General features: G+C 30.3%; 3 protein-coding genes across 3 annotated transcripts; 2 read left to right on the forward strand and 1 right to left on the reverse strand.

Annotated features, from left to right (window-relative positions):
* The first annotated feature begins 11288 nt into the window (after positions 1 to 11288).
* On the forward strand, positions 11289 to 15285 carry LOC130936638 (mannan endo-1,4-beta-mannosidase 7-like). Its single transcript, XM_057866736.1, has 5 exons — positions 11289 to 11699; positions 12266 to 12460; positions 13014 to 13136; positions 14381 to 14574; positions 14796 to 15285. The coding sequence occupies exons 1-5, from the start codon at positions 11370 to 11372 to the stop codon at positions 15157 to 15159; spliced, it is 1206 nt and encodes a 401-aa protein (XP_057722719.1). The 5' UTR covers positions 11289 to 11369; the 3' UTR covers positions 15160 to 15285.
* A 402-nt stretch (positions 15286 to 15687) lies between these two features.
* On the reverse strand, positions 15688 to 20597 carry LOC130934958 (glucose-1-phosphate adenylyltransferase large subunit 1-like). Its single transcript, XM_057864469.1, has 14 exons — positions 20373 to 20597; positions 20011 to 20133; positions 19755 to 19928; positions 19481 to 19573; positions 18811 to 18894; positions 18664 to 18719; positions 18447 to 18540; positions 17697 to 17882; positions 17371 to 17451; positions 17104 to 17190; positions 16904 to 17008; positions 16435 to 16541; positions 16171 to 16231; positions 15688 to 15819 (listed from the first exon to the last, which is right to left on the reverse strand). Exons 1-14 carry the CDS (start codon positions 20595 to 20597, stop codon positions 15718 to 15720), a joined length of 1578 nt encoding a protein of 525 aa, XP_057720452.1. The 3' UTR covers positions 15688 to 15717.
* A 1654-nt stretch (positions 20598 to 22251) lies between these two features.
* On the forward strand, positions 22252 to 23049 carry LOC130933042 (50S ribosomal protein L31, chloroplastic). The gene has a single exon (XM_057862538.1). The coding sequence runs from the start codon at positions 22319 to 22321 to the stop codon at positions 22712 to 22714; it is 396 nt and encodes a 131-aa protein (XP_057718521.1). The 5' UTR covers positions 22252 to 22318; the 3' UTR covers positions 22715 to 23049.
* The last annotated feature ends 2735 nt before the right edge of the window (positions 23050 to 25784 follow it).

Below are 25784 nucleotides of genomic sequence, written 5' to 3' on the forward strand. Positions count from 1 at the left end.
AAAACCAAAAGAAACCTGACTTCACTATTCTGGTAGAAACCAAATGTACTGGAAATAAAGTAAGAGAGGTGATTAAGACAATGGGATTCAATCATGCCATAGTCGAAGAAGCTGTCAGTTTCGTTGGAGGGATCTGGATCCTCTAGAAGAATGATGATTTCAAAATCAAAGTTATGTCAACCCACAAGCAATTTGTGCATATGGAAATTGAAAACAATCAGCGGAGGAGATCGAGCCTTACGGATGTGTATGCAAGTCCACAGGAAGCACAAAGAAAAGAAATGTGGGAGCTTTTGCACAACATCTCAAGAAACATGAATTTACCATAGTTGATGATAGGTGATTTCAACGACATTGCAGAGCAAAGTAAGAAGAAAGGAAAAGGGAGAAATGATGCCCATGCGTGTAGAAGTTTCAGAGGCTGGATTGACAAATGCAACCTCATAGACGTAGGCTATTCAGGATCAAGATTCACATGGAAAGAGGGAATAAGAGAAGGCCAATAAAGAGTTTATAAAAGGCTGGATCGAGCTTTATGCAACTCAGAGTGGTGTACAAATTTTCCAAATGCATTTGTGGAGGTGCTGCCAAAAATACAATCAGACCATCACCCTCTGCTGCTACACACAAGACCTGAGACTAGTACCTAAGGAGAGAGACCTTTCAGGTATGAAGCCATGTGGAATACACATGAGGACCTCTCAAATGTTATTAGAAGTGCTTGGAATAACGAGTATGACTTTCCAGTAGCCTTAAACAATTTAACTGAAAGTCTGAAAAAATGGAATAATAAAACTTTTGGTAACATATTTCGAAAGAAGAGGAGGATTTTGAATAGAATTCAATGGACACAAAAATATAGGCTTTATGGTAGGAATAAGTTTTTTGATGGGCTGGAAAAAGACCTTTCGGAGAAGTTGGAAAAAATCCTTGATCAAAAGGAGATCTTCTGGCTGCAAAAATCCAGACAAAAGTGGCTAGTAGAAGGAGATAGAAACACTAAATATTTTCACACAAAAACTTCAGTGCACAGAAGAAAGAACAAGATAGTGAATCTGAGGAACAATAATGGTATCTGGTGTGAAGAGGTAGAAGTTGTAAAATCGATAGTCTCAAATTTTTTCACTGACTTATGCCGGGATGAAAGACCAGAGTGCCCCACTATTCGATGCAGCTGGCAATATAAAAGATTGGAAGAAGAACAGAGACAGATGTTAGAAAGAATGCCCATTCCAAGTGAGATTGAAGAAACTATCCACAGCATAGGTTCCCTAAAGACGCCTGGAGAAGATGATTACCCTGCGTTGTTCTTTAAAGAAAATTGGAAGGTCCTCCAATGCTCCATCTGCGCTTTCATTCAGAAACTATGGCAAGACCCCCCTCAATACAACAGGTAAACCAAATTCTTCTAACACTTATACCCAAGATCAACCAGCCTGAATTTGTCTCTCAATTTTGACCGATGGCCCTATGCGATGTGATATATAAGTGTTTGAGCAAAATTCTGGTCAAAAGGATAAAGCCCACTTTGAATGAAAGAATTGCTCCGAATTAGTCAAAGTTTCATTCCAAGTCGGCTAATCCATGACAACATCATAATTGCAAAAGAAATGGTTCATACCATGGAAGAATGAAGGGGAAAAGGTCATTTATGGCTATTAAAATTGATTTTAAAAAAGCTTATGATCGTTTGAACTGACGTTTCTTGGAAAAATGCTGCTTGGAGTATGGAATGTCGGAAAAAAACTATTTCCATCATCATGCAGTGTGTGTCATCAGTTTCCTTCAAGATCTTATGGAACAACAAAAAATTTGATATGTTCAAGCCAAATAGAGGACTAAGGCAAGGGGATCCTCTGTCCCCTTACCTTTTCGTCATCGCCATGGACAAGCTCTCGCAACTCATAGAAGAGACCGTTATAAAGGAAAAGTGGATATCAATGAAAGCGGGACAAAGAGGACCTCAAATATCACATCTTCTCTTTGCTGATGATCTCTTGCTGTTTGCGAAAGCAACGAAAAATCAAATGAAAGTTGTGCTTGAAACTCTAGACGAATTTGGAGCTACATCGGGGTTCAAAATCAATGTAGAAAAAGACATCCATTTTATTCTCTAAAAATATTTCCAACTGCAAAAGAGTAGGCATAAAGGAGATATACGGCTTCCATGAAGTGCCATGCCTAAGAAGATACTTAGGTGCTTACTTGACAAACAACCGAAAGAAGAAGGAAGACTTTAAAAGCATTATTGAAAGAACAAAGAGCAAATTAAAAGGATGGAAGGCCAATTGCCTATCCTTGGCATGGTGCATCACTCTTGCACAAACTGTAATCAGTCCAATGCTCAATTTTGATATGTTACATACAAAAATTTTTATTGAAATTTGCAATGAAGTAGAAAAATGCCAGAGAAAATTTATTTGGGGAGAAAACTCAAACACACAAAAATTGTATACTGTGAAATGGGACACTCTCTATAAAACAAAAATAAATGGGGGCCTAGGCATGAAAAATCTTCATATCATGAATGATGCCTTTTTTATGAAACAAGTATGGAGGTTAATGCACGAAAGAGAAACAATGTAGGCGAAAGTCCTTTTCAATAAATATGGAAGGAGAAAATATTCAATCCTGAACATGAAAAATAGGACATCAGATTCAAAGTTTTGGAGAGATTTGATAAAGATCAAAGAAGACATGAAAGAGAACCTGAATTTTTCTATTGGAAATGGTAAGTCAACTTTTCTATGGAGAGATAAGTTGTTGTATCATGAATATGCTCTTATTGAGGATGTACAGGAAATAAGCGCTTCCCTTCTCAATATGAAAGTGGCTAATGTAGTGTTAGAAAATGGAGAATAGAACTTGAAATTTCTAAGGGAGCTCATTCCAGAAGATAAAATATTAAAGATTACTGCATGCCATCCTCCAAAAGAGAGCCTAGGTGAGGACAAGATCATGTGGAGTCCCTTCCAAGATAGAAACTTCATAGTAGCCAGTGCTTATAAAACACTCTCTCAAGCAAATAAAAATCAAGACCAAATCTAGAATCTTATATGAAAATAGAAGGCCCCGGTGTATAAAATATTTTATGTGGTTAGCAAATCAAAACAAGCTGATGACCTCAGAAAGGAGACAAAGGGTCTTTGGTGCAAATCCAAACTGCCACCGATGCCCCAATAATCTAGAAACACTACTCCACACATTAAGGGACTGCACAGAAGCTTCAAGAATTTGACGGCAGTTAGTGAAACCCTCTTACATAACTACTTTCTATAGAGCTCCCTTCGAGACATGGATCCACTGGAATCTCACAGTGGAAATCGGTGCTAATGCACAACCAAGGCTGTCCCAATTTGTTGTAACTTGCTGGTGGCTATGGAAATGGAGGAATAAGGAGATCTTTGACCCCCTTTTAGAAGACCAAATAATGCACATTTATGGATTAAAGAATATTTGTAGAGGATCAATAATACTTTTGAAAAAGTCAATATCTTTAAAGGAGCAAGGAAGAAAAAAGAAATACATATTGCGTGGCAACCTCCGGAGGATGGATGGCTAAAAATCAATAGTGATGGAGCAGTCTCACAGGAGCACCGTATAGTAGGGTGTGGAGGCTTGATTCGGGACAGCCGTGGAAGATGGGTAGCGGGGTTCTTGACGAATATTGGCAAAGGAACAACATTCACGGCAAAAGCTTGGAAAATTCTCCATGGATTGAAACTAGCTTGGGATTTGGGATTCAAAAAAAATTCTAGAAACTGATTCAAAAATTGCATTCCAAATTCTTAGCAAAAGAGAAGAAATGGACAATCATCTGGAAACAATCATAAGAAGCATCAGCCAGTTAACACAAAGAGATTAGAATGTAAAACTCTGTCATACATACAGGAAAGAAAACAATAGCGCTGACTGGCTTGCGAAGAAAAGTTTACAAGCATGCCTTGGATTTTATTTCATAGACGTTATGCCAACAGGGCTAAGGAACATTATAGATGATGATGATGTTAGAGGGGTATTATTGCTCTGTTTTATCCTTGATTTTTAATTTTCTTAGGCGTTAAGTCCTGTCAAAATACTAAAAAAAAAAGTTTTTGTATCTTTTTTTCACTATTTGGTGAAATATAAAGATTTGGAATAGTGTTTTTAATTTCTTTGCTTGGCATGGCATAAATTTTTTAAAAAAATATTTTATACTTATCCTAATTCTACATTGACCTCAACTGAAATTAAAAATTTCAATAATTTCTTATAGTAAATTAAAAACTAATTTAGATTAGTTTAATAGTTAATTCACCCATTCATTTAAGTAATTATTAAAAATTCAAAACTTATCTTATATAACTAAAAAATACCATAAAAAATATTAATTGTTGAATAAAAGTTTCAACTACTTAAATTAGTAATAGTAAATTCAATTAGCTTTATTTATCATTAACAAGTCAAACTTACAAAAATTATTATTATTGCTAGTCTCACCTTATTCTTTTTCCCATCACCATAGATTCCCCATAAATAATTAAAGACAATAACTATTTAAATTTTTCATTTTTAAGTAGGTGGCGTCTCTAATAGCTATAGTTTCGGTGGCTATTGGTGGCTAGAGGTTGACCAACAAATGAGGAATTGACAGCTAAAATGTGATATATTGTCCTTAAGCCTTGTATTATTTTGCTAAGGGTTAAGTACTGAAATCGTCCCTAAAGTCTGGGGTGAAAATTAAAATCGTTCTCGACATTTTTTTATTATTAAAATCATCCTCAACATTACATAACGTTATAAAATCGTCCTTTCTAAATGCTCCACCTTACTGTGTTGAGCTTCTTATTTCAAAAAAAAAATCGTCATTTTCCACTTCAATTTTATTCTTTTTACCGTATTATCCTTCATTATTAATAAAAATAATTAAAAATAATATTAAAAAATTAAAACAAATCCCTCCCCCCACCACCCCCCTCAACCACTCAACCCTTACCCCTCCCCCCACTCCCTCACTCACCCTCCCGTAACCCCCTTAGCCCACTCCCTCATCCCTCACCCTCAACCCCTCATCCCTCACCCCTCACCCCTCACCCCACTCCTGTAACTCCCTCACCCCCTCACCCCTTCCATAACTCCCTCACCCCACTCCCGTCAGTTACTATTCGGTGCGGTGAATGGATAGAGAATTACCGTCCTCGAGTGGCAGCACTACCGTCGCTGGAACCACTGCTCCAACAGAATCATCATCAATGCCGCCACAAGATGCTTGGATTCAAATATACAATTTCTTTCTCTCTCTCTCTGGTCCTCTCTCTCCCACTATCCTCAGGTTAGCTCTCAGCTCCCTTTCAATTTATTAGGGTTTACTTTCGTCCTTAACAATCTCAACTTTTCTTCTTCAATTCGTAATCGCGCTAATTTTTGCTGCAGTCTACGATTCTGATTACGATATCGATAGTTAACTAGGTTGATGCTGCAAGATTGGATGTGGAAATGCTCTCGTAACCCCCCATCCCTTTCCTAATGCTCCTCTCTTCAAAACTGAAAACTGAAATTGTAATTGATGATTATTAAAATTGCTGTGATTATTGAAATTGTTATGCTTCTTCTGCCTCTGTTTTTTATTTATTTATTTTGTTTTGTGAATGTTACTGTTAATTTGTTTTGTTATGAGTAATGAATAGCTATGGTGGCAGTGGTGATGGTGGAGAGAAAAAAGAGAGGGAGGAGGTGGAAGGAGATTGGGGAAGAGTGATAAGAGGAAGGAGATTGGAGAAGAGTGAGAAGAGGAAAGGAAAGAGGGATGAGGGAGTTACGGGAGTCGGGAGTGGGGTGAGGGAGTTACGGGAGGGGGGAGGGGCGAGGGTTGAAGGGTGGGGAGTTTGTTTTAATTTTTTAATATTATTTTTAATTATTTTTATTAATAATGAATGGTAATATAGTAAAAAAATAAAATTAAAGTGGAAAAAGACGATTTTATAATGTTTTGTAACATTGAGGATGATTTTAATAACAAAAAAATGTCAGGGACGATTTTGATTTTCAGCCCAGACCTTAAGGACGATTTCAATACTTAACCCTTTTGCTAACTACAGTAAATCTTAGTTTGTTACTAGTTTACCACAAGGAATATAGATGTCATTTAGTGGAATGGTCTGTTGGCAATTGAGGGCGTGACCAGCAATCACCGGAAATGGGCGAGATGTGCAGTGGACATTGTTAGAGAAAATTAGCGCACGGTGAAGGAAGGACACGTGATTTCAGTGTCGAATCTTATGGGTTTAATCACTCTAACAGCAGCATATCTGTTCTTCAAAGACATCAAGCACCTAAAGCATATGAATGATGGAGATAGCGAAGCTTTTCATTTGAAGAGAATACCAAGCGTTGCAAATAAAGCTCAAGGGTGGAGCGAGGAATTTTGAGCACCTCGTCAGCGCAGCGACGGTCGAAAATACCAACAGAATCAGAAAACTCGAGTGCGCACCAAGGATCAAGCGGCGGCAGCGACAAGCAGCATAAATACGTGTAGCAGCAGCACCTTCTGCTGAGGTGGACTAGTTAGGTTGGATATAGGTACATCAGCAGTAGCGGAATGAAATGGTAAGATATCTTCTTGTAGCAAGTGTAGAGAAAAATCCGACAAAAAAAGTGGAGCAGATCCATGGTGGTTTAATAAAAAAAATGGTTGAGATTAGATTTTCAGTCAAGACCAATTTGTTAGCCCAAAACCAAAGACCAAAAAAAAAAAGCTTATTACTCACATCTAACAATTACGATCCTGACTATGAAAGTTACTATTTTCTTAAGTTTTTTCATGAGTCAAACTGCCACGTGTCATGTTATTACAGATTCATCACTCTTAGCCACTATAACTATGGCTATTCCCAAGCCATAACAGACGACACCTTTTAAGTAACTGTTTGCCTTTAGATACAAATATAATAATTTCAATTCGGCATAAATTTTATATTATTAGAAAACATTGTTGCATTTGGTAGTACATAAATATAAAAAATGTATTTGGGGTTTAAATGTCTTAAAATATTTCACCAATGTTAACCATTAAATTCTTATGTTATTTTTATTTGTTATGTTATTTTTTTTAAAAAAAATTTGTTATATTTTTTTTTTAAGTTAATTATACTTATTTTTTCTTAATAGAATTATCTAGAGATTTTGATTGATTTAACTTATTTTAAAATTTAAAATTAGTTTAGTGATTAATATAAATAGATAGTATTATTCTCTCATAAAATACAACAATAATCTTTTTCAAACACAATAATAAAAATTCTTTATTTTTTTGTTTTTCATTCTTTCGCAATTTTATTCTTTAACAAATTAAAACAAAGATGTAATGAAGAAAGAAGCACTCATCGAAGAACCAATGATCCATATTGTTAATTTTTCTTTTGAAAAAAAAAAATGATGAAGAAGAATCATAATGAAGGCTCCCATTGCTTTTCTCAACTGAAAGTATACGTCAACTTGAACTTGTTACACGAGAGTCATGTAAAACCTTGTTGGCATGCGTGTGTTAAAGAAAAGCCCTATTATCATTTCTTTCTTACCACGTTATTTGGCGTGCAAATATCTTTTAAGTGTTTTCTTTCTTTTTTTTTTTTCAATATAATAAATACAACAGAAAAAACTGAAACAATTAAGCTAATTGGTTATAATAAATACTTCCTCAGAGGCATTATTGATCACTGAAAAATAAAAAAATATTATTTGTATACCAAAAATTATTTATTAATATATTTGTGTATAAATATACGTGCGATTTAATTTATTTTCAATATGTATTTGTATTTTAACATATATTTTATACTAATAATATAAGTGACTTTAATAACTAATTTTAATATACACGTAGCATCAAGATAAAAGACTTTTGCTTTTGTTCGCAATCGTATTTGTCTGTCGAGACAATTGCTGACCGAGAAAAAAGAATGAGATAAAATCAAAATTTCATAGATAATTTTACTGGAAGCCACTCAAATAAAAATGTTTAAAATATTTTTTTAAAGATATTTTTTTTACAATTAAAATTTTATATATGTAATCGATTAAATCTTATTATTTCTGTCATAATTAGATTGGACGAACCAATTTAGCCAAAAAATCAATGAACCAAATTTTAAATCGGTCTAAATTAATATTTTCTTTATAAAAAATAATTACAATTCTCTATTATAGAAAATGACTAAAATACTTATATATATTTAAAAATCCTAAATCTTAACCCCACGACGGTATTAAGAGAAGAGAAGAGAAGAGTTAGGATTTAGAGTTTTTAAAACTAATATATATAATAAGAGTATTTTGTCATTTTCTATAATAAGGGTATTGTAGTTATTTTCTATTAAAAAATATTAATTTAGATCGGTTCAAGATTTAGTTCATCAATTTTTTAGTCAAATCAATTTGTTTAATCTAATTTTGACAAAAATAACACAATTTAATCAGTTATATATATTAAATTTTAATTATTAAAAAATATTAAAAAAACGTTTTAAATTTCTTTATATAAATGACTCCCAATTTTATTTAACTCTTTATTTAAGAAAAAGTTGCCACCAACGAATTAAAAATTAAAGTTTGAATTGAGTTAGTTTCAACAACAATAAATTCAAATATTTTTTCCTGCATAATCGCAATCTTCTACATCTAGATAGCTCTAATTTTAGCACATCTAAATTTTACAATGCTAGAAAATTGAAACATTTAACTAGAAAAAAAAAAAACTCGGCCAAGTAATAAGTATCATTTATGTTAGGCCTTTTGGTTAAGTCATTAGGTGATTTATTTATTTGCTTTTAATTTTTTAATAGCACTATTAGAAATATAAACACTTGTGTTACTTTAATCAGCTTAATTTTTTAGGAAAAATAATATTATAATATGATATTAGAGTATTATATCTAAAATATTTAGAATTCAATCTTTGATAAATCTAAAAAAAACAACATAAAAAAATAAAAAATAAAAATGTCTATGTAAAAAATAAATAAACTCAAAATAGACTCTTATTCTATAGATATAAATAGTTATGTTGTTTCTTTTTATTAACTTAAATTTTTAAAAATAGTAACATTATAATATAATACCAGAATTTTATATTTAAAAAGTTTTATTCGGGGTTGTTTGTACGTTATTTTTTGAAAAAAAAAATTTCAATAATTTTTTTAAAATTTTTTTATAAAAATAAAAGTGATTTTATGTTTAAATATTTAATGTAAAATTTTTTTATCTATTAATTATATTTGAGTAAAATAAGATAAAAATACTTTTTGTTTATTTATTATATAAAAAATATTTTTTTTAAATCTTTAAAAAGAATATAAATTGTAACTTTTAAAAAAAATATTTTTTATTTTTCTAGTAATTTTATTTTTATTATTAAAAATTTGTCAAACACACTAATTTTTTTTATGAAAAAAATATATTTTTTATTAATTTAATAGCCCAAATAAATACATAATCTTCTCACCTGCTTTAATTTATATAAACTACGGACATATATAAAATATATGCAATTCATTCATTATTATTCATTGATTCATTGGCGAAAGTAAAAGACTTAACTAATCTTATATCATTATCGTTTGCTTTGAAAATTTAATTTTAACATACTGTCATATTATTGTAAAACAATTATATATATATATATATATATATATATATATATATATATATAATTGTTTTACAATATATTAATAAAAATAATTATTTTTTATATAGATTATATAAATTATTATTCAAAAAAATATATAATTAAACGACTGTAAAAAATATTGTACATTTTTAATGTTTTAAAATTAAACTCTAATAATATCGAGTTGTTTTAATTACATCTGTTAAAGTAAGGTTTCGTGTACATTTCAATCGTTTTCTTCTTTTTGGTTATTGGTGATGATTGAACATTATGGTAAGAATATGTTGAATTCATCAAACAAGAGGAGTAATGTATACAAATGCTATGCATGTAATTGTTATGAGTTATGACCTGATCTTAATTGTGCAAAAGCACTAGTAATCAAATTCTTATACAATAAGCAGCATCAGAAATTAACTAAATCGTAAGGTAGGTGAAGATATATATTAATGTCGTGTGGTTTACATCATTGATTTAATGTTGACCATTAGCATTATTTTGCTTGCTTGTTCTTTGATTGCTTTTTTATTTTGATTTTACTTCTTGTGTCTGCATTTGGTCTCATCAGTGAGGAAAATTTTCAATAAGGGAGATAAACCGAGTTGAATTTAATTATTTAATACATTTAAATTATAATAAAATTCTATTCTCTATATTAAAATTTGCACCGTTGAATTATCTTAATATATGTTTCATCAAGTTCAAGGGTTCAACCCTTTATAAAGGACACATAATTTTTTAAAATATAATTCATTTTTAAAGTTTTTTATTAAACAAAAAAGTATTATTGTATTTTCTATTTTTGCTATTCGCTCCAAAACACATAGTATCTAGTAAAAAATCTAATATTTAGGTTAAATTAAAAACATTTCTATCATTATTTTTCTGTCCAAATTATTTCTGATTATTTTAACCATAACTTTTTCCTTGGTTCTGGTTATTCATCACACCTAAAAAGGTGATAGATTTTGGCCCCTAATGAAATACTGTGTGACCGTGACTCGTGAGTTTCTGATTCTTCTATACAAATCAATTTCCATCCATTAACCCCATGGCCCCACCCTATTTCAGAGTTGGACATCTTTCTACCCTTTTGAGCCAACTCCAATTGCATTACCAATACCACTTCTAGCTTATTTTGGCATTTTGAAAAAGAGAAAAGAAAAGAAAAAGCATTATTATGTTAATATGTAAAGATAATATCTCAATTAATTTATATGCAATATTAATATAATAAACTTTGTACAAACATCTAATTATAATTACTAAATACATTTGGCTTATGCCATGGAATTAATTTAGTGGTAAAAGATTTATGTTAATTTATTAGTTCATATATAACTTTTTTTTTTCGTAATATTTTTTAATCCGACAAGTTAAAGATTTATTTTTCGTGGATCGAAATTTCATTTAAAATTTGGTTATTGACCAAAAGATTATTGCATACATAAGACATAATTTAAATTTATGACATTTGCTTTAGTAAATAAGCTAATGAATTGAAAATCCGAATTATTATATAATTAATTAACCTATGGTATAACTCTATATTTAGCTTTTGGCTTTTTTTTTTCCTTCATACATTTTTTCCCTTCAAATCAACACAAATACACGTACTATACATATAAAGTACTTAGAGATTGCATATTTTGAAGTTAACAATCTTACATTGCAGAAAAGAGAGAGAAATCAAAGATCATAAGGAGAAACATTTGAAAGCAAAATAATGAAGGACAGGTTGTTCTTTATGCCATTTTCAATTATTGTGTGCATCATGATGATACTCATAGTAGAAGCAGATAACAATAATGATGGTTTTGTGAAAGCAAGAGGGATTCAGCTTGTGTTGAATGGAAACCCTTATTATGCAAATGGTTTCAATGCATATTGGCTAATGTTTGAAGCATCTGAACCTTCTCAAAGAAACAAAGTGTCTTCAGCATTTCAAGATGCTTCAAGCCTTGGACTTAACATTGCAAGAACTTGGGCTTTCAGTGATGGTGGCAATAAACCTCTTCAATACTCTCCTGGATCCTACAATGAAGACATGTTCCAAGTTAGTCTTCAATATCTTGATACTCCCTTTTTTGTTTTCTTTTTCTTTAGTAACGGTTTCAAAAACCGCCGCTAACTCGTTTAGCAGCACTTCTTATGACCTCGTTAGCTGCGGAACTATTTAGCAGCCGTTGAAACTGCCACTAATAAATCCAATAAAAACTGCTATTATCTAATTTGAATATCAAAGTTTACTTATTTTTGCAGACTGAGCATATAAAAGTAGTTTTCTTAAATTATTATTATTTTTAAGATTTCACCTAAGATGATTGTTATGGTGTCTAAAAGTATTTGTCTAACTTACTAAAAATGGTTAAAAATCAATATCTAATTTTAAAAGTATAAAAGTAAATAATTATTAAATATTCCAAAATTGTCATAAAAAGTAAGTTAGACAAAAGTTAGACACCAAATTATAGACAACATAGAATTCACCATCACCTAATCTGATTGATCATTAAATTGATATGAAGTATTCTTTATGGTCTTTTTTTTTTGTGCATTCATTTATTAGAGTTTGATATGGGAAATGATGTGTGTGGTTTAATTTTTGTTTTGGATGGAAAGGGGTTGGATTTTGTAATATCAGAAGCGAAAAAATATGGGATGAAGCTTGTGTTGAGTTTGGTAAATAATTATGAGGACATGGGAGGGAAGAAACAATATGTTGAATGGGGAAGGAGTCAGGGCCAATCCATAAATTCTGAAGATGATTTCTACACAAACCCTGTTGTCAAGGGATACTATAAAAACCACATTAAGGTAATAAAGCTTTGCTTTTTCAACTTTTTTGTGTATACTTTTTTTTCTTTATCCAAACATGTCATTAACAATTTTTTTTTTAAGATACATTAGTTTAACAAAAGAAATTAATAAATTGGTTCTTATTTTTTAGAATACTAGTTTCTGACATTTTTAAAAAAGTGGCAAAGTGATCTTTAATTTTATTTTCTAAAGAATAGCATAGTTAAAGAATTAAATTATCTTAAAATTTTAAAAGATAAACAATTAATTTGTTTATTTATTTTATTATAGACTAATTTGTCTTTGTAAGCTCTTCTCCATTTAAAGGACATTTTGCCATCCCAAAGATCCTGCCTTCAAAATTTGCTCTAGCTGGCCAAAAGGTAGAAGAAATTTTATTTTTTCTTAAAAAAATATTATTTTGGTTGAAGTTGCTCTAAGCTTAAATGTTTATTTGAGTAATGTTTCATAACTTGCAAAAAATAATTGGTAACATTTTTTAATGGTGGTAGGTACTGTGATATAAATCCTCATATAATTGGCATACTATTTTGAATTTTATTTTTTACAGAGTGTACTTACTAGAGGTAATAGCATCACTGGAATTGCTTACAAAGATGATCCAACTATAATGGCTTGGGAGCTTATGAATGAAATTAGATGCAATTCAGATCAATCTGGAAAGACAGTTCAGGTAATAATTAACCATTTTCATTTTTGTTTGTGAAAATTTTGTTTCCTCATAATTCCATTTTCCTGGCCCAAAATGTTGAGAATGTTTTAGAGTTTGTGTAGGTTTTGGACATGTATATCTAAATTACATTTTTCATTTCCGCTGGCCTTTTTATTTAAAAAAAAAAAATTGGCATTCTTGCTCTTTAAAAACTACTTCTTTATTATATATATTCTCTATAATAAGCTGTCCTTGTTACGCGTGATTATATAAACAATTAAGAGTAAAGTATCGTTTTTGTCCTCAATGTTTAGAGTAAGTCCTATTTGTGTTCCTAACGTTTAAATCGTCCTATTTGTATTCTTAACGTTTATAAAAGTGATTCAATGTTATCCTACTATCAATTATACTAACAAATCAGATTATATTTTTTAATTATTCTCACTTGGATATATTCATTTTCAATTAGGTCTCACTTGAATGTGTTCGATTTTAATATTATATCCACTATTTGTGTTTAGATTCAATTATGTTCCTAGAAAAGTGAATTATATAAATATTGTAGGAATTAGTTTCAACTTTTGATAAGCTATTTTTCAAAGTAGATCAACGGTTTTATTCCAAACATTTGTATTCTAACTTCAAGAAGAGATTTTTAAAACTCAAACTACAGCGTTCATGATGTGTAATTGACGGCAGAATAACATTGAATCACTTTTACAAACGTTAAGGATACAAATAGGACGATTTAAACGTTAGGAACACAAATAGGATTTACCCTAAACGTTGGAGACAAAAACGATACTTTACTCAACAATTAAATATCTTTTGTAGACTTTTAGCCAAGTTAGGTTTGCAGTTAATATATATAATGCAAAACAGAGACAAAATAGCAGCTCTATGTCCCACGGCTATTATTATTTGGGTCAGCTCTTTAACCTCAATTTTCACAAAAGCATATAGTTAGTTGGTGTTGTTTTAAATGATGGTCTTTAGACCACATACTAACTTAGCTTGATTGAGTGGTTAGTTCAATGAATATTTTTTATAAACATAAAACACAATTGAAATTTTTATTTTGGTAATTGTAGTTCGATTTAATCTTTGACGCCTTTCAATATCAAAACTTCACCTAATTATGTAATAATATTAAACCTAAGTTTAGACTAGCTATGTATCCAAAACTCTGATTTATTAGATACAAATAATTTTGACTTTAGAGATGAATAAGGGTAAAATAATTGAGGTTGTATACCTTTTGACAGGGTTGGATTGAAGAGATGGCATCTTATGTGAAATCCATAGATGGAAATCACTTGCTTGAAGCTGGTCTTGAAGGTTTTTATGGGCAATCAAAGCAAGAGACTAACCCAAGCTTCCAAGCAGGAACAGATTTCATAGCAAATAATCAAATCCCTGAAATTGATTTTGCAACGGTTCACTCTTACCCTGACCAATGGTATTTTATTTTCTATTTTCATCTTCTATTTTTTTTGCCACAAAATCTTTAAAACAGAAAAAATTAGAAAAAAAATAAAAATATTTGATAACAAAAAAAAGTCAAAACTTGTTGTTTAATATTCATTAATTGTTGCAATAACACAAGTTCTAGCTTTTTTTTTGTCTCACTAACATTTTTTTTTTGTCTTATTTTGATTTGGTTTAATTATTCATGAGCAGGCTATCAGGTTCAAGTTATGAAGATCAAATCTCATTCCTAAGTCATTGGCTTAATGAACATATACAAGATGCACAGAACACTCTTCACAAGCCAGTTCTCTTTGCTGAGTTTGGTATTTCAACAAAAACTTTTGGTTCTAACACAAAACCAAGGGACCAATTTTACAACACGGTATACTCCAAGATCTATTCGTCGGCAAGTGGTGGCGGCGCAGCTGTTGGTTGCTTGTTCTGGCAACTCCTTGACCAAGGAATGGATACTTTTCGTGACGGTTATGAGGTAATTATTAGCGAAAGCCCCTCAACGGCTAGTTTGATTGCCCAAGAATCTCAAAAGATGAACCGGATTCGAAAAAAGTACTAATGGCGGGAATATAAATCACAGAATTATAAATGATAATATATAGTTTTTTAACAAACTTGTGTTAAAAATCAAGGATAAATATACTAATCATAGTTAAATGAAAGTGTGTTATTAATATGAATTTGGTGCCCTTTAGCATATGCTAAGAAACTATTGAGTTCTTAAAAATTTTAACATGTAAATGTAATATATTTCATCTATTTTGAAATATGCATCAATCCAAAAAGAATGATTTGTTTTCAGTTTATCATAGTTTAAGAAATTAAAATGACATATATGGTCGTCATTCAATGAAATGAAATGAAAGGTAAAAATCATAAATGTAATTGGAGTAATTTTTCTAAGATTAAAGCTATGGAATAATAACATTTTCAATCCTTGTACAATTACTCTTAATGACAGCTATTCTAATTTCTATAAGAATGGAAGCAATCTAAGAGGGAAAAAAATGTGTGCTTACATTAAAAAAAGCTTAGTTATACGTCAGCAGAAATTATACTATAATTATGATAAACTCCTTCGAGTAAAGGCTCCAATTGTGTTATTTGAAGTGGCTTTTTAGATAACTGTTCCATCCTTAATTGTTGCATTCTTCACTACAACTATGATGCCTGACCTAATGTAAAATCCTTCTTCTGGCTTGTCTGCTTCTTGTACACCCTAAACAATAATTAAGAGTATTTATTAAAAATTAACAAAGTATACATAGGAAACTAAAGAGATACTGTTGAGTTTGGTCTCTAAAATTTTTAACACTCTTCGAAATAATATCTGAATTTTAGAAATGACTAAATTAATCCATGAATTTATAAATTGTGAATCTCTATTGTCTTTAACATAAAATATTATAGTCTTAGGCACAATGGAGACTCAAGATTTGTAAACTAATGTACCAATTTGACCATTTTTATAAGTTGGAGACTATTTTAATGAGTGTTGAAAATTTTAAGGACCAAACTGAGCATTACCACAAAAACAAAATGCAAAGAACAAATTAAGAAAAACACTTACATCACAATTTGCAATAATCACATCTCTTCCTATCCTGGCATTCTTGTCGATTATGCAATTCCTTTTAAAGAAAAATGTTGGAGTAGAAAATCATCAGAAATTAAAAATGAAGAAACTAGAAAGTATTGTAGTTAGCTCAATGTATTAATTATCCTCCCAAGATAAAAATACAAAGACATTGAAAAACACAGATATGTATTTTGAGACAAAATTGGTGTTTTTTTTTTGTTAATTTAAATAACTAAGGTAACATTATTATCGCACCTGATTTTGGTATTCTCTCCAACACCAATTGGGACCTTTCCTCGTGCTACAAGAGATTCAATTTCAGAATCAGTTTCATAGTAGTCTGCTCCCATCATCATTGTATCCTAGATTAACAAAAAAGCCAAATAAATACATCCATCAAATGTGGTACAAAAAATTTAGCATAAGAAAAAGAGGATATAAACTCAAGGATCTAGAAGCTTATGTTGATCATGCTTTCTATTACTAGAAACATTGTTTACAAACACAAGTGAAAAAACACTTCTAATTTAGTAACACTTTAAATAAAAGTACGGTGGCAACTCATATAAAAACGTTTTTATGTAAAAGTTATAGCTAAAATATGGACATGTGTTATTTTAAACAGTTTAATCAAACATGTTAAATCATATGACATTTTCTCTATCATTTTTTATACGAAAAACAGATTCGAGCAAAATGTACAATAAATCAGTAGTCTTCTTACCTCAAGAACTGAACCAGACGCCAAACACGAGCGGACGCCAATGACTGAACGTTGAATGTTACACTCACTCAAAAAGCAACCATGCGAAATAATTGCGTCCACGATCTGTTTAAAAAAAAAAAAAAAGCATTCATGTATGTCCATTCAAGGATGAAAAATTCCATTAAAAAAAAAGAAAGTAATCCAAGCTTATTCCATACCTTAGATTTTAGTACTTTAGTGGGAGGTAAGAATCTTGGGGAAGTGTAGAAAGGCGTCTTTGGATCATAGAATTCAAATTTTGGAGGCTACAGAAATTAAAATCTATGATCAGCACATACAGTAGCATAGTTTTCTAAGTAATAATATTATTATTAAGCTCATTATGAAGATCAACAAAACAAGTTTTCATGATATTTTGTTGTTGTTAATTTACTACTTCAAGAACTTTGAAGATTCATAAGTTTTTATGTTAAAACTAAACAAACCTGTTCTGTTAAGGCCATATTTGCATCATAGAAGGACTTTATAGTTCCAATATCTTCCCAATAGTCTCTAAACAAATATGACTGCAAAATACAAATAAAACAAAAAACATTAATAAGTCAATGCTATGCCTAAAGGATTTTAGTTTCACAAAAATGTCATATGTTATTTTACACACTTCCATTGTGTATTTTAACGTCTATTTTATATGAATAACTGACTTTTAGTGTATACTGTATACGTAGAATAATTATTATTTTCACTCAGCATTAAAAACAATGATTATAAATAAAAAAAATCGTTCGAAAAGATTGGAGTTCTCTCTTACTTGGACTTTGTGATCCCTCACTGCTGTTGGGATGATTTCAGATCCCAAGTCATTACAAGAAGGACAACTCAATCTTAGTAGTTTCAGCAGAATCTCAGTTCTAAATACATAAACTCCCATGGATGCCATGTAAAGATTTTCCTTTGCTTCTTTTGCAGGTAATCCTAGAATGTTGGGATCAACTTGCTGCAATTATTAAAGGGGAGAGAACCAATGGATTAGCCATGCAATAATTCATATTCTTTACACAATTACATTTTTGTCCCCGTAAAATTCATAAATTTTTTTTTTCAAATTTAAGGTTTAATTATTTTGTTGATCTTTGTAATTTAATTAAATTTTTAATTAAGACTTTATATTTTTTTTCTTTTTAATTGGTTCTATGTATTGTTTTAAATTTTGTAATTAGGTTTTTTTTATGTCGAAACTATTAAAATTAATAGAATATTTCTCCCAAAATACATACGGTCAAAGATCTAATTAGATTAGTAATTATGAATGCCTTTAATTTACAAAAAATATTCAATTAACTTTAACATTTTTAAAATTAGAATCGATTTAATTATAAAACTAAAAACAGTGTAAAAATCAATTAATAAAAAAATAAAATTTAATTATAAATTTAATAAAATTATAAAAAACAAAAAAAAATAATTGACTCTAAATTCAAGATGTTACGTTACAAAAGAAAATCTAAGGAGACATACCAAAAACAAAAAGTCACGAATTCTTTAAAAAAAAAATGATTACCATTTCCTTCAAATCTGATCCTTTTGGTTTTTCTGCAAACTGCCTAACCCGTCCCATTCTATCAATTTTTACCAGCTCATAATCTGATGCACGACTGTTAGGGAACTATTAGTGATGATTGATGAACTCCAACAATATATATAATAACAAAATAAAGATTATTGTTAATTGTGAGATAAATAATCATAAATAAATAAAGTCACAAAGATTTTGCTACCTTTCATCCATTGGTACACAAGCAATTGTGACATCAGCATTTGACTCAGTATGTCTCTACAGGTGCAAAAGTAGTTCCTCTTTAATCATTGTCAACTTTAGGAAATTAATTAATGATTTATGGATGTGATCTCATTTGAATTTGTACCTCCAAAAATTTCATGTAGTCCATCCGGCAAAGATGATCACCAGAAAGTATTAACACATTCTCAATGTTCTTGTGTTTGGCATCCTGCAAGGCAAATCATACACTCTTTAACAATTTCACTTTTCACTATCCAAGTATCCATGCTAAATTAGTTCGGGTTAATATTTAAATTGATCCTAAAAAATCACGTATAAATCAATTTAGGACTTGTTTAAATAAATTTTTATGAAAAAATATCTTCTTTTAAGTAATCTTTTTAAAAAAATTTTTAGAAAAATAAAAATAATTTTATATTTAAATATTTTATATAAAAATGTCTTTTTCTTTATTTAGGAATTATATTTGAGTACAATAATATAAAAATACTTATTTATTTATTTATTATATTAAAATATTTAAAAAATATATAAATTATAATTTCTAAATTTTCGTTTGTAATACTTTTATTTTTACTACTAAAATTTTGTTACACACTAAAAAAATATATATATTTTTTAATAGTCCTCAAATAAACACTTAATCTTTAAAAATTTTATGCTTCAATTTGATTCTTAAAGAAATAAGAATACAAGTTAAATTAATCCTTTTTACCAATGACATGTCAACAAAAAATTTAATAGAAGAATCAAGTTGACTTATTACTTAGTTATGCAACATTAGAAATACTTACCTCAAAAACCCATATAAATCTTCTCACAGCATCAGCTGTTCCTTGGAACCATTCCTTTCCTGCTTCTCCAGGAGTTTGAGTAGCAGCCAAGACCTGTCCCCAAAAAAATTATACATGCCCCTTAAATTCATAACATATGCTATATGGAATTTAATTTAATTAACTCAGGTGCAGTACAAATAAATTTTACATTCTCATCCAATTATATTTTTCTATTTACATAACTATTCATTTAGTGATGATTATTAAAGTTACTGATAAGGTATAAAAATACCTCCACAAAGTCAGTTCCAGTGAACACTCCATTTCCACAATTATAAGTGCGAGAGAGATGGCCATTGAGGGAGAAAGAGTTGTACTGTGTTAGAACATATATTTTTTTAACGCCACTATTGATGCAATTGCTCATAGGAATGTCTATGAGTCTGTAACATCCTCCAATTGGAACCTGCATGAAAATATATAGGTTTGAATTAATTAATTATTTATTATGTCCAAAAGAAAAATGGCACATTATAAGTGGATCATACAGCGGGTTTGGCTCTTGTGCTAGTTAGAGGAAAGAGTCGAGTTCCAGCACCACCACCCAAAATTATGGCAGCTACATTTTCTGGATTTGGTTTTGGATTCTGAAAAATAACTTTAGGGTATACCTGAAAAAATCAAAATTGTTTTGTGCAATTACTAGGTAATATATCCATAGAATCTCAAAACAATTAATTGAAAGCAAAGATAGTCATTGTATAAAATGCATGAAGTCATTCATCTAACTAATAAGATCAATAAGCATGCTACTATATATAATGATTTTGACAATATAAAATCTTGGCAGATAGGAATTTTCACTGAACTAATATTTAGCATCTAATACACATTGTATTAAGTTATGTACCATGGAATTCATATCTGGTGTGTATACAGCATGTGCAATGCCATGCTTCAACTTTCTTTTGTTCATCAAATTCTTGTTGCATGGTTGAGTAATGAAAAACCTGCTATTCAAACTCTCCTTTTTTGCACTTTCACCCCAGAAACTAGAACTCGTTTTTCTTCCAACTCCTTTGCTAACTAGATTAATGCTACTCGTGTTATTCAAGATTGCAAGAGCTGAATCCATGGCTGAATTAACCACGGAATCGGAATATCCCTTCTACTAACTTTTCAGTGTCTTTGATCTTCTAAACATCTCAGGAGACAAACACTGTTATGCAATGCCACAAACTGATGAGTAAAACAAAAACTTGAAGGTACCCTTTTAAGGATTGGCAAGATTGTTAGAACAAAAATGAAATTAGGATAAAAAAGAAGTTAATTGTGATAGGAAAGAGTGTTAAGATGAGATTGATGTACATGTTTGTGGATGAATAGTGTGAGATCCTAGATCCTATTAGTAATAAGTGAAGAGTCTTGAGTAATTAACTAGAAACATGGCAAGTTTTACTCTATCACTGTGTTTCGTCTGTGTCACTACAAAGCTACAAATACAAAATCATGTGATTTAGCGTGAGATTCGGCTAAAAACACTAGCTCTTATGTTGACGTGTTCTTTTGGTTGATTTGTTTTGTTTCATGCGTGTATTTTTAATTTCAAAAATTTGTTGTTCCAGAACATGACCACGTGTCCAATAAAATGGTTTTTAACACATGATTAACATTGATTATGTCTTGCATTGTATTATTGTTGTAGTCATCGTGACATTTTCTTCTCACTTCATGTTTTAATATTTAGTTTTAACCAAGTATTAAAACACGTGTACACTAATCGTCTTTTTTTTTTGAAAAATAATAATAAATAAAATAGAGTTGTAAGAGCAAATGCTTGATTAATCCCAATGCTGTAGGCTCCTACAAATAAACATCTAATGCTCGAATATTTTTTTTTTCATTTCTTTTCTTAAGAAAAAATTTCAATGCTATAATAAGAACGTTATCTTTATACAACTGTTTGATTCAAATAAGATTCGTTAAAATTCAAAATATTTAGGCGATTGGGCTCATTTATTTTCTCTCTATAACAAGATGTCTAAGATTTATATTCAAAATAATAAAACAGAAAACCATTTTTTCCTTTTATAATGATATTCAAATTCCTAACACAGTAACACTTAGAAATAACTGGGCTAACTATTTAACTAATTCAAATTCATTTTATTTATAATTTAAGGCAGCAACATTTTTTGGGTAAAAGAAAAGGGCCTGAGCCCAAAGAGAAAACAAAAACGAAGAAACACTAAAGAGGATCAATATTTGTCACCCATGTACTATCATCAAAAAGCAACTGATTTAGTTCATGATATGGAGAATCTAAGAATCTGAGTGCAAGAACTCTATCTCCCAAGGCCTTTTCTTGATCATGTTAATCTCCCTTATCACAAGGATTATGGTAAGTTGTTTTCCTCTTATCATTGAGCATGTTAAAAATTTTTAATGACTAATTATGTCTTTTTCTTTTCGTATAGTACTCTCAGTCCGACAAATAAAAAACTAATCCATTCTGTATCTGATTTTTATTTAAAAGTTTGTTATTAGCCAATAAATTACTGCATGTACAAGACGGATCTAGATTTCGAACCCCAGCACTTAGGGCTAGTGAGTTGCTTTTTTTTGTCAGGGTGTCGTTTTTTCTTTATGTTAGTTAGTTTTTGTTCAACAATGGGCTTTACTAATGTTTTTGCTTAACCTACGTATATTACCTATGGGCCTATTGGGTCGTGATCTTCGGCCCATAAAGCAAATAACCACATCCACATAGCCATCGTGGTCGACATCATCACCTCCATAATCTCATCTTCTCTCTCTCTCTCTCTCTCTCTCTCCTCTCTCTCTTGCAGAACAAAAATGGCGCAGTGCATAACCAACACATTCCTCCACCCAAAACCCTTCCATCCTCTCCCATCCAAAACAAAACCCGTGGAAAATTGCAGGGTGGGGGTGACGTGCAGGAAGAAGGATATACACCCGCAGTACCACGAGGATGCTAAAGTGTACTGCAACGGGGAACTCGTGATGACTACCGGTGGGACCCAGAAGGAGTACGTGGTTGACGTTTGGTCAGGTAACCACCCCTTTTACCTGGGTAGCCGGTCAGCGGTTATGGTTGACGATGACCAAGTTGAGAAGTTTAGGAAGAAGTTCAGTGAGCTCACTGAAATTATGGAGATTCCGGTACTCAAGGGTGAAATCGTAATTCCCTCCAGGCGCAGGGGTATTCAGAAAGGTGGCAAGAAGAAGTAGAAGAATTAATTAGATCCAACACACTTCCCAATTTGGTTTGATTCCTATCTATCTATGTAGCTTCTTATGAATTATTGATTCTTCTTGTTTATAGAAGGGGGAAAAAAATGGAAAATACCTGTGTGGTGTTTGATACTATGCTTCAATGGTTCATTTGCTAATTTTGTTTTTGTTAAACAATGAGAATGAATGTGATTATTTGCTTTAGCTATATTTAAGTCTGATACATTCCATTTATCATTGTTAGATATAGATTTTTCTGTGAAATCACTTATCTCAAAGGTGTGATTGCCTTATACTTTTTGCTGGATAAATTTTGAAACAATGTTATGAAACTAATTATACCAAAAATTTAAGTGGCTAGATAGAGATACATGAATGATTATATATCTCTCAGGTGCTCTATGTAGTGATGTATAAGCTGAAATGATATGCTTATTATAATTGTAAGTAAAGGTTTAGTTTTATTATTGAGATTGTATGCATGAGTCAATTTAGTTATTATGAAATTTTGGTGACCAAATTGGATTATGAATTCTTATTTTGAGGACTAAATTGAACATTTTAAAGTCAATGACTAGATTAAATCATGGTTATAATTTTAAAGGCTAAATTAAATTGAGATTAGAGAAAGAACGGTTATGGTTGTAAAATGAATTTTGTTAGTTTGTGTAGCCAATATAGATGTTACGTACTACATCAAAAAAGAAAATTAGGTTATAGTTAGTTTTATTATGTTTCTTTAGTGCTATTTTTTTCTAACCAAAGTGCACACTGTTTTGAGCCTATGTACCATTTGATACTACCACAAGAAAAATGATAAGAGGGAGAATTTAAGTTGAAAACTAAGCTTAATCATGTCTGAATCATGTAATGAAGTTTTGGATGCTGCTCTAGGTCTTGGAGATGAAACTAAGAAACTATCCCTTTTTTAGCCTCAGAAAATGGTTTGATCTTGGATTCTTCAATGGTTTTTCAGCACTAACAAAAGTCAAGAAATAAAAAATCCAAAACTCTAAATTCTTGCATCATATAAATCTAAATCATGCATTAAGGTATACAAAACTTGTTCCAGCTTTATATTGAAGGCAGTGGCTGCATAGATTGATTTGTATTCTATTCATGGCTGTTGAACTTTTCCTTTAAAATAGAATGTTAACCTTGTTTGAAGTGTAGGTAAATTTGAGATCTTAGTCTATGACTTGAAATCAGAGAAAATGTGAAACCCAAATGCTACATGCTGCTCCAAAAATTTTAAGGAAAAATAAGGTTACACTCTTGGTATTTGCAATAGAATTATCTTAATTCAACGAAGTGTCTATAAATATTAAATAGTGAATATCACTTTGATTGGTTTCTATTTTGCAAAATATGATTTGGTGTAAAGGAAAAAAAAAGGGGGAAAATGAAATAATGGTTGGAGACTTTGGAGCTTAAAAATAAACTCAGATTAACTTTGTCGAATAAGTTAAAATGATTTATAATTCAATTTACTGAATTTAAAGTTTTAAACTACAATGGGTAATACACATAATTATTTTTATGCTTTTTTTTTTGTCATGGAATTATCGTTATGCTTTAATTAATGTTTTGTGCCCACTCAGCCCAAAAAACACACCCAGTCCAAAACGGATAAAAGTATCCAAAAGAAAAAAAATGCAATATGGTTAAAAACAAACCTTTGTGCTTCCTGACCAAAAAAAAAAAAAAAGAAAAAACCTTTGCGCTTCAAAATAAAGACGGAAAGGGAAAGACTGTCCTTTGTTTTTTTTACTTTTGATTAATGAAATTTGATTCTTTTGATCTAGGAAAAATAGTTGCCCCAAATTAAATTTTGACATTTAGTCACTCAAAAGAATATATATAATGTCAACTTTTGTGGCTTTTATCTTGCCACAAAAGATCTCTCTGGCATCTAGTTAGTCATAAAAGATACATGTAGAATAAAATATATTCAAGAAAATAAATAAATAAAATAAATAATATCATATACATTTAAATTCTCAAGGGCTAAATTGAAGTAGGATGAATCTTGGTTGAATCAATTTAAATTTTTAAATATTCTCTTTATTGTAAAATATTAGTTTTTATTTTTTATTTTTTAAAAAAAAATTTAACATATTTCAAATAAATAACATTTTAGAATTTTAATATGAAATAATATCTTTATAATATTTTAATTCTTATATTTATTATATTCTTTTATTATCAGAAGAATGACACCGTAATAGCTCAAATGATTAATAGTTAGTAAGGTTTTCTTTTTATTTTAAATTATTAAATACAAGATAGGGCGTCTAAAAAGAAAAAAGGTTTGATTTTATTCATTTTTTTTTCTCATCTCTTATTAGTTCCTTTTCACAATCTATTATTAGAAAGGCGCAGAATATATATAAACATTTGGGAAAAATGTCTACTCTTCTTGTGGACCTCATCTTAGTAAAGATTCTCAATTTAAAAGGTAGGTTCTATGTCTACATCACTTTTAACTTTGGCGTATTTCATTTTCTGGGGGTGAAAATTAGTGTTGATTGATCTTTTGGTATATGAAATATGTTATAGCAACACTCCTTTTGAGGTGTTGTTATTTTTCATCTACTAAAAAAATTAAATATATAATTATATCTTGTTTAATTATTTTGTTAGAATAAAAGACAAGTTGCATTTGAATTATATTTTTGAAATAGAAATATAGAGAATGAGGCATAGAGACAGAGAAAATGAAAAAACTTAAGTGAAGAATATATAATTATATCATTTTTTACTTGAGTTGTGCCTTCATGAGTGATTTAAAGTTTGTCCCAAATTTTTTTTTGCTGTTGTGCATCTTGATACCCGTCGGTATTCCTCAAAGCTGACCGCAAAGTTGAGCAAGTTGACTGCTTTGGCGTTGAGCTCTACTTTCTTTCACTCTTTCTCATTTCAATCGGCTTCACCTTTGAGTGTAACCACACAATCAGCTCCTGTAGTGGTTGGAAATTGTGGACCTTCCAGGATTATCTCCCAAAGTCTGTAATCTACTCATTGAAATAATATCTTCATTCTTTCTTTCTAGTAACTGTAGTTCTTT

This window comes from Arachis stenosperma, chromosome 6 (assembly GCF_014773155.1).
Source record: "Arachis stenosperma cultivar V10309 chromosome 6, arast.V10309.gnm1.PFL2, whole genome shotgun sequence".
Taxonomy (NCBI): domain Eukaryota; kingdom Viridiplantae; phylum Streptophyta; class Magnoliopsida; order Fabales; family Fabaceae; genus Arachis; species Arachis stenosperma.